This window comes from Rousettus aegyptiacus, unplaced genomic scaffold (assembly GCF_014176215.1).
Source record: "Rousettus aegyptiacus isolate mRouAeg1 unplaced genomic scaffold, mRouAeg1.p scaffold_m13_p_3, whole genome shotgun sequence".
NCBI lineage: Eukaryota > Metazoa > Chordata > Mammalia > Chiroptera > Pteropodidae > Rousettus > Rousettus aegyptiacus.
The window spans coordinates 108,029,046-108,038,999 of NW_023416306.1; the positions used below are offsets into that span (position 1 = coordinate 108,029,046).

Genomic DNA, 9,954 nt, shown 5'->3' on the forward strand with positions numbered 1-9,954 from the left:
GACGTAGATGAAGTAGAGGGGTCATAATCGGAGAATAGTGGGAGGGTGAAGTGTGTAAAGGGGATCAGATATACAGGAGCCACAGGAACCTGGACTTTGGGGAATAGACACACAGTAGAATATATAGATGTCAAATTATAATGTACACCTGAAAATTATATAATTGTATTTACCAATGTTACTACAATAAACTAATAATAAAAAAAGAAATCTAACTCTGGGAGGTGAACACGCAGTGTAAATATATATATACTTTAATGTTAAAATGTGCAGCTGAAATTGTTAGATTTTTTTTAAGCAATGTCATAATTTTAAAAAAAATTATTACTAGATTGCATGCTACAATGGTGATATTTACATGTTAGTCTGCTTTATTGAAAGACGAGGTGGTCAGAGAAGGTTAAATCTGAAGAAATAAGAAAGACTTTGCCAAGCGGAGAGCAGATTGGAAAAGGATATTTTTGGAAAATGACAGTTGTGCTAATTAAAAAAAAAAGATATGAAGTGCCTTAGTTTTTAGTGCCTCAAGATCACTTATAGAATTGAAGAGGAGTTTTCACTCAGAAAGCTAACCTTATAATCAGCTCTTTGTTCAGCTTCTGTAGATATGCTTGCCGCACAGGCCGTCGGGGCAGGGTGACCTTGAAATTAACTAAAGACTCGTCCTCTCTTTTGCTTGTTCTGGCTAAACAACAAATGTAACTGCACATAAGGCATAGCAAATCCTGTGCTTCGTAACCGTCAGGACAAATTAACCGATCGGCCCATGCCATCTAAGCCCTATAAAGGCAAAGTTGCCCCTGACTTGGGGCTCAGATTTTCAGAGTGCTAGCTCCTCTGAGATTGCCGGCATAATAAACCTGAGTTCTTTAACTCTCTGAGTGCTTCTTGGTTTCTCGCCGGTCTGATTTTTGCAGCTTTTCCGCAAAAGGATAAGTTCTTATTTTGTTGTTCTTTTCTTTTTTCTTTTGAAACGATTTCAATTGATAAAGTCATTGAAAAATTAGTACAAAGAATTTCTATGTATTCTCCACAGAGGATAAATAACTGTCTGGGTGACACGGAGGCTGTCTGGCTTTAGAGCCCAAGACTTTAATCGTTCACTTTGCTATTTTGCTTCTATTGAAAGTTGTATGTAATTCTAAGGAGAGTCAAGATGTATGAACATGGACACAAAACAAATGCATTATAGAGCACTGATATATATCACAAAGATTCTTTGTGTTATCAAATAAATCTCCACAGTATGTATTTAAACTCTCTAGCTGAACTACAAATTATAAAACTTCTATTTACCAACAAATACCTTATATGCAAAGCAGAAGTACTTAAATAGTAGCCCTTCTTGAAATCTGAAAAGTCCCAGCATGCCTTCTTTCATGATATGTGTCTTTAGCTGGCACCTATTTATATGCATTTACTACCAGGCTGGTTTAAAGCACAGGAACTTTAAAATAGTCTAGTTCGAGATTTTTTCTGCAAAGTGTTTTCATGAGCAATAAGTTGAAAACGTATTATTCATAGTTTTGGCACTCTTTAACGTCAAGCAGACCTTAGAATTATTGCTGTTCGTTTAACAGAGAATGGAAGAACTTCTACTTCCGTTGGCTTCCTTCCACAGATATAAAGGACACATGTATATCCAAGAAATTTTGAAACAAGAAAAGAGAAGCATTGAGAGTTTGGATTCGTTAGAGAAACAAAAAATTTATTAAAGTTTTATAGCTTGAACACTCATGTAATTTTGAAGACGCGTAAGAGATGATTATTTAAAAAACTTCAATATACCTTTCAATAGTAAAAGTAGACAATGCATTGCAGAGTTTCAATTTCAAGCGATATTATTTCACACATATTATCTTCTCATCTCAATATTCTCATAGGAAAAACCTCACATGGTAATAAACACACCAGCAGCATGTCTTCAAATCAAAACACATTCAGTTGTAACACATGGCACTATTTTATACATCCCTAAGAAAGAAAAATCTGCCAATGAAACTATGACACATCATAATTACAAGCTACATCTTCCTTCAGAGATATTAAATAGGTAAAAATGTGCTTTTTTTTTTTGTCGAATAAAATAAGTTATCCTAGAGAGTTCCGCAGGAACCTGTACAGTTCTCCTTTACTTGTGATGTATGGTGACCCACGTGGTCACAATTGTATCTTCCATTTCTTCTCCTCTTATACTTAACAAGCATAATTACATAGAAATCCAGGCATTTATTCAAAAAGGATGTTTACTTTAAGCTTTTGGTAACTCTATCCCTAATAGGGAGTGGCAATGATTAAGCATTTTAAATCTTAATTTAAAAATATAAACTGCAGAATATTAATATGGCAGTATGGATAGATAAAGCCGAACAAATCATTTTGTTGTGGCAAAAGGGAAAGCTAAGTAAAATGGAAGTTGAGAACACAAATACTGGTGTTCTGTAGTTGCATCATTCCTAAGCTAGAAGGAGAGCTCCCGATAAAACAGATCCTGTGTTGTCTCCTTCTATGAGTCAAAAGAAAGCGTAGTCTTCTAGTGGTGACATTGTATGTACACTACACTATAAGCAAATTGTTTTGAATTCAGTTCATTCCCAAATCATCTTGCACATCAACCACCTAGACTTAAGAGAAGCAATATGGTAAAAACATGCTCTGTATGAATTCTTTCACAGCCACAAGGCTGTGATATCAGGACATCATCCATCTGCAACCAGAACTATTCGCTTGGAAGATGAAGCATGTGTGTAGTTTCCAGGTAAAGCAAGAATGGATTCATCTGATACACCACTGATTTTTTCTCTTGATTGATTCTTTCTCATAAGTAGAGAAGTTTCAGAAGATAATATACCTACTGAGGGCATAGCTTGGCTGGTACTCTCCACTACTGAGCAAAATACAGCTACCACTTCTCTGAGAAAGAGGATCACAAAGATTGCTCTGCTATGTACATTTTCTACTACTATTCAGTGGCAGAGATGTCTCAGATATAAAACCATTTGCTTGTAGAGAAAGTGCAGGAGACCCGGTTCTGCAGCCAAGTTGATTGCTGGTGAGCTTCCTGACATGGATGTGTCACATTCTCTTCCTAGGATGTGTATATTATTGATTAGCTCGAGACTACCAACATCTATGGAATGATACCAACTCTTTTTCATATTCCCTTCTGGTACCACATTCCCCATCATCATTTTCTGGTTTTAAATTCCGTTTTTGTTGGTTTGACTAAATCACTAAAGCGTCTTGCCTTCCTCTTCTGAATGGAAATTGCCAAGATAAAGCCATTTGCCTCAAGGAAACTACAATGGAGGCCATAAAGATGTTTGCCTTACGCATATCCCAGCCACAGTCTTTTGAACTTTAAGCCATCTGTGTGACCACATGATGGACAACATAGTCTTCCTACATGGCAACCAGACCACCTGTATTCTTTACCTTGGAAGGGGCCAGTTTGTCTCACCCACCAGAATTCTTTCTTTACATCACAAACCTATTCTAATCAATCTCTGTTAATATGACCAGCATCCTTCAATGGAGACCTAAATGGGAGCAAAACTTACAGCTTTTTTTCTTTATAAACCATGGCTTTCTTCTTTCTCTTTGGAGCACAATTTGAGTTGCTAACTGAATATGTGTCTCCGGAATTGCAATCCTTCCTTTGCTTAAATAAATGCTTTTAAACTTTATTACAGCCGAAATCTCTCTCTCTCTCTCTCTCTCTCTTTTTTTGGCTAACACTCTTTTGGTTATACGACATTTCAACGTCCAATATTTATCTATTTCTAGACTGTCGGCTTCATGAGAGACTGAAACATGACTTATTGTCTTTATCAGACTTCTTTTCTAAGTCTGTATCTTATAGTATTCAATAATTGTTTTTTAAATGAATGAATGAACAATAAACAATAGAAATATAATAGTTCTGAAAAGAGACCAGTTATAACTTTGACACAGTTTATTTGCTCTCACAAATCCTTAGAAGACAAAGCAATTCCCCACATTTTCCCTTGAGTACCAAAATATTTGAATGAAATGATGTCTATTGTGTCTTAGATCCTGATGTCTTCATTTGCCACGGAAGGCAGCCTACTTCATAGATTCCCCAAGGAACACAGGGATTTGGGGGGACAGCTTTTTAGGTTCTAATTCTCAGTAGAGATGTCATTGTCAATGTCATCATCATTATCATCATAATCATCCACTACAGAATTTTTTTATCGAAGATACCACAGACTACAAAATGTTTTCTTTTCATTGTCTTATATCCAAGACACTCTCTTTTCCCAAATCCAACCAGTTAGCTTTCTTATCTATCCTTTGAAATAACATTCTTTCATTTTTAAAACACACACACACACACACACAAAGTTATAATTTTACACATAAATGACTTACATATAAGTAGCTTACAAACTATTCATCATTCATTCACTCAACAATACAACTTGGAGGTGGTTCCATTTCTGTGCATCTAAAACTCCCTCATTTAGAAAATGCTACATTGTATTCCATTACATGGATATATAATTTATGTAAATGTTCTCAATAAATAGGGCGTTGAAGTGGTTTCTAATAATAGGCTATTACAAAAAACGTTGCAGTGAATATTTTTATACATACCTAATTTCCAATATGGGTGATGATATGTGTAGGTGAAGTATGTAGGAGGAAGTAAACTTGTGAATTAATGAATATGGGCATTTGAACTTTTGATAAGCTGTTTCTAATTTGTCCTAAGTAGAGGTTGTACCAGTTTACACTTCCATTAGTAATGGATATATTTTTCCCGTCTTCGGATATAAGTCTATTTGATGGCTACACATCTGAATGGCAAAAAAAATAATAATAATTTTTTTACATTTTATGATGTACTTTTCTCTTTATGAGTGAAACAGCAGTTTTTTAAACAATGAATAAAATTTTTCTGCGGGATCATAAAATTATAACCAGAACAATTTGCTCCAAATTCCATTCTCCAGCTTCTTCATCTACAGAGAGTTGCATAAGATCTCTGAGTCTTTTCTTGCACTAATAATTCTCGGAAAAGTATAAACATCCATGATCAATAGGTTCAGTAATAGGAAGAATAATTCTCAGAATGCTACTAATTGTTTACTTAATTTTGTTACCTGAAAAAGTATGAATATAAGCCAGTTGCCTAAAGATTTTTTTGAGCAAAGTTCTGATTTTTATATTCTCAGAAATTTCTGCAGGGCCTTTTTCATATCTTTGTTCCTAAGACTGTATATCACAGGGTTAAGAAGTGGGGTCACAACAGAGTAAAACAGAGTCACAATCTTCTGCATTCCAGCTTCATGCTCAGACGTTGGGCTCACATACATGACCATCACTGAGCCATAGAACAGCGAAACCACAGATAGATGAGCCCCACAGGTGGAGAAAGCCTTTTTTCGTCCAGCGGCTGAAGGGACTTTCAATACAGCTCTTAGGATCAGTGCATAGGACCCCATAATGAAGAGAAAGAGAATGACGAGAGGTAAAAGAGTTAAATTGGAAAAGGCAAGCTTTACCACAGGAGCTTTTTTGCAAGTGAGCGCTAGAAGAGGACCCGTGTCACACAAGAAATGGTCAATAATTCTGGAGCCACAGAAGGACATTTGGGAGATGATGATGATAGGAATTGAGAACCAGAGAAAACCAAGTACCCAGCAGCTGACCACAAGATGGGTGCAGAGACGTGCAGTCATAACGGTGGGGTAATGTAGAGGCCGGCAAATGGCGAGGTATCGATCAAATGCCATAACAGCCAAGAAGAAGCATTCCGTACAACCAAACGAAAAAAAAAAGTAGAACTGGAGAAAGCACCCAGAGAAGGAAATGACCTTGGTGTCAGAGAGGAAGTTGGCTAACATGTTGGGGACTGTAGAGGTGACATACCAGATCTCTAGGAAGGAGAAGTTGGCGAGCAGGATGTACATGGGCGTGTGGAGTCTCGGATCCCAGTGCACAGCACAGATGATAGAACCATTGCCCATGAGGGTCAGGAGGTAGACTGCAGAGAAGAGCACGAAGAGGAGGACCTGCCCCTCCCTGGGGCAAGGGAAGCCCAGAAGGATGAAGCCAGCGATGGTGCTGGAGTTGTTGGAGGGTTTCATGAGTCTGTGAGCTGTGAAAGGACCCATCATTACTGAATATCCCTGAAACGGCACAGGGAGTTCATTTGTCCTTCCAAACAAGAAACCGATATTTGTTTATTTGTTCATTATTCATTCAATATTTATTGAGTGTTTAGTATGAACTAGGTATATTTTTCTAGATGCCTGGGATATAGATGTGAAAAATATAAATTAAAATTCCTACCTCACATATTTTACCCCAGGCAGGGGGTAATTCTCATTATCTCTTTATCTCTCCTCTTAAACTAAATATACTGAACTAGCTCTCTTCTTGGCAAACATCTTTTTAAGAGTAGGCTGGGGTTACTGTTATGTCAAACAGCAGTGTCATAGAGGTGACTGGGAGACACATGATCCTTGCATCTAAAAGGGTTTCTATAAGGTTTTTTTTTGTACATGTGAATGGTTATGTGCATTTCCTAAATTCTCCATGAGCAGTCACTTAATGCAGCTGGCTACTTGTGGGCAGGTGTCTTATGAGGTCATTTGATTCTGGAAGAGAAAAAATGTGGGACTTTTGATGTCATTTAAAAATTATTTGACCGTTGAGTCTGTTTCAACCTAACCTGTTGATTTGTTTTCTTTAATACCATTACCTATCAATTTTATGAGTACATCCATCAAGTTTGCTGGAGAAAATACCTGAAAAAATAGCACATAGCACATAAGTCTACCTCGGTAGGTGTCCTGAAAGATAATGCTAGTATCCATAATCTCACCATACTGAGATAGTAACATCTCTAAGTTTTCATTTCTTAAATGTAAAATGGGCGTTGTACCACACAATTCTTAAACCGTTCACATCTATGTGTTTACTGTTATTCTAGGAATGCCCAGACTACACCAGACAGCTAGACTTGCATATCTAGAAGTGATACATAATCCTGGAATGAAAATCCTTTTTGTTTATTTTATTAATTATGTATAAAGGTACCATATTCGAGACAGTTTTTTTTTTTTTTTTCTTTCTTAGGATAGGTTTCCTCAGTGTGAGCCTGACAAAAGTGTTCTGGGAAATAGGAAATGTATAAAAGTGTTTTATGCTAAACCTAATAAAATTAAGTGTGGGTAAAGGAAGAGATATCTCCATTAAGCTGTTTTGTGACTCATCATTTGTCACTTAGCTCCTAAGCATAGAAAACAGCTGTTGTGTTAATGGTCAAAGTTTGGCCTGGTCCCTCGGAACTGGCTGCAGGAGGGCGCTGTGGCCAAGACAGTGGGAACATGAGCACGGGGACTTTAAGGCTGTGTCTGTGCACTCAGACTGCTAGGACAGAGGATTAAGAAAGTAAAGCAAACAAGTTTTACATTGAAACTTGTGAAATTAGTAATCAGAAGTTAGGTTTTGTGTGTGCATTTCCACTTCTCACTTACAGATGCCAATTTAACAATCTGGATTTTTCATGGATACTTTCTTAATCTGCAAAGCTGGTAGCAGAAACCACAGAGGAGTAGAAGTCTTGGTATGTCCTTACTCAATTTCTCCGAGCAACCAGATTAGATAATTCCCCTATGAGCATAACTCTCTGCTATCTTGCCTGGAGAGGCTGCTCCTTAAAGGAACACAGCTTCCAGGGCTCTGACTCTCTGGGTTCAAATCCTGCTTCCACCACTTTCTAGCTGTAGCTGATAGACAAGTTATTAACTCCTAAGCTTTGGTTCCTTTTGTGTAAGACGAAGGGAATAAGAATACTGACTACCGAGGGTATTTTGAGGGTTAAATAAGTAATATTTATTTAAATGCCTGGTAACACTTTTGTGCTATATGGCCCTCTGTCGCATTGTATACACTTTTTTGAGAGCCCTCGAAAGTAAGCATCCTTACTCATCCAGTGCTAGTAATTGGTAGGCTGTTGTGACATCCTAGAAGTGGTACTGGATTTGAATATGGGAGCCCAGGATTTGAATTCCAGCGCTTGCAGTGTTGTGGTAAAGTCTACAAGCCAATTATTTCTTGTCTCTTAGTTTCTTCAAATATCAAATGGAGACAAAGGGTTGTTATAAAGACTGTTGAATGAGATAATGAATGGAGGGGGTGGAAGCACCTTGTCAATATCTGACACATGATAAATATTAAATGTTTTGGGTGAAACTGTAGCAGAGTTAGTAGGATACTTTTTTTTTTTTTTTTTAAGACATGTAGATACTACATCTGCATGTAGGTATTTTTTTCTCCTCTAAGTACTACGTTACCTTCTTTCCTGAAGCAAGAAAGGGGATGTCAACTGAAGTTTCTCAGTCACTTTCTTGCAGGCTTTTCTGAGAGACGAGGTAGTTGTATTTGTAGTAACGAGCTTGGAGAAGAGGTGTAAAAATAGGTTGAGAGGAAGATCAGAAATGTATGTGCTGTAGAGTGCAAGGATTATAAGCAGAGCTTGTCTTTTGCTCCTCGAGGATTTATTTACCATGTCTAGATGGAGAACAGTGCCAAGGGACAGATCTCTGCTAGTTATTCCCCTGCTCACTCCCTGTCTTCTCTGGTGACCCTTCTGCCTTTACGTCTGCCTCCATTTTCCTCAGTGGTAGAGGGTTTAATACCTCCAACGGGGTCTAAGTCTCTTAGAGTTGGCCAGAGATGCAATCAGTGATCCATCAATCAGTTACCAAACCTGTTCAAAGAACCTGTCATATGCTCAAGGGACATTGTTAAATGAAACCCAAGATAAGATGTCTGTATTGGAGTTTATTTTTTGGTCTTCTTTTAAGTCAATGTCAATTGTGAGCTCTGGGGGCAGATCCCCATCTTCCTGTTAGAAAGAGATCAGTTGGGGGAGTAAAGGCCCTCAGACAAGGGGACAAATCTCCGTCTTTGTATGACCACTGTGGCCTGCTTAGTGATATTTCTCTCTCTTTTTTTTCAGTTAGATCTTCCGAGTCATAGCAGTTTTGCTCAGGAAATTTGCCTCTCAAGGAACACGTACTAGGATGAAAGATACTCTTGTCCAAGGGGCCACATACAGGGTCATTCTGAAGCAACGTGCAAAAAGCTGCAGCTGGCAGTGGGACCTCATGTTTTTTTCACCCCAACGAAGGAGCAGATGTTTCAGTGCAACTCATTGACTGTCTCTTCACTTTCCTTGAAGGAGTTTTCATCTAAAACATTTCACGTCTTGTTTAAGCACCTTTGATATTTCCCCTACCTGTAGTATAAACTCTAAGTTGGTGGCCTGATTAGTAGGGCCCCGGCAACACAGCCCTGTGCTATATTCCACGTCTTGCCTGTTAGAGTTTTCTGTGCTTTTCCCCTCATTCTCCATGCCCACACCTTCAGCCATATATTTGTTAAATGAGTCATTATACCCTCTGAAAGGCATGAAAGAACATCTTTGACTCCGAAAGCAGAACACTGCACCTGTGTCATGATACACCCAAAGAGATGAATTCAGATATTCAGGTGTAGCAGGATTATAAGTTAATCGCATGCAAGAATACCGATGTGTTGCTAGGCTTAGTTTTCTTTCTTTCTATTTGCCTTTCCTATCCCTCTTGGTACCTGTAATTAGTTCTTAGAATACATTTACACTTTGAGCAGGTACATTATGGGTTGAATAGGATATCATGTGCTGACTTTGGCATTAATCATCATTTATAATGTTTAGATGGCAAAAAAACTTGCAAACTTCAGTAAGTCTTAGTTGGAATTTATATTTCCAACAATGATTACTTTAAAAAACCATATTTCTTATGGGACGCTTGTCACAAAGCAAAACTTCAATAATAACTAAATTCTCAGAAGAGTTGATGATATTTTATTTACACAGTATTTTTTCCTTTCTTTCACATTTCCAGTCAACTACTTTAAGGATGAAGTTCAAGA

The 9,954-nt window shown here is 37.7% G+C and overlaps 1 protein-coding gene across 1 annotated transcript; it reads right to left on the reverse strand.

The window, feature by feature from the left end:
- Window positions 1–5,189: 5,189 nt before the first annotated feature.
- Window positions 5,190–6,149, reverse strand: LOC107521132 (olfactory receptor 11G2-like). The gene has a single exon (XM_016165541.2). The coding sequence runs from the start codon at window positions 6,144–6,146 to the stop codon at window positions 5,190–5,192; it is 957 nt and encodes a 318-aa protein (XP_016021027.2). The 5' UTR covers window positions 6,147–6,149.
- Window positions 6,150–9,954: the final 3,805 nt, after the last annotated feature.

Coding starts and splice junctions, on each gene's coding strand:
- LOC107521132 (XM_016165541.2), bottom strand. CDS start 6,146: ATGATGGGTCCTTTCACAGCTCACAGACTCATGAAACCCTCCAACAAC.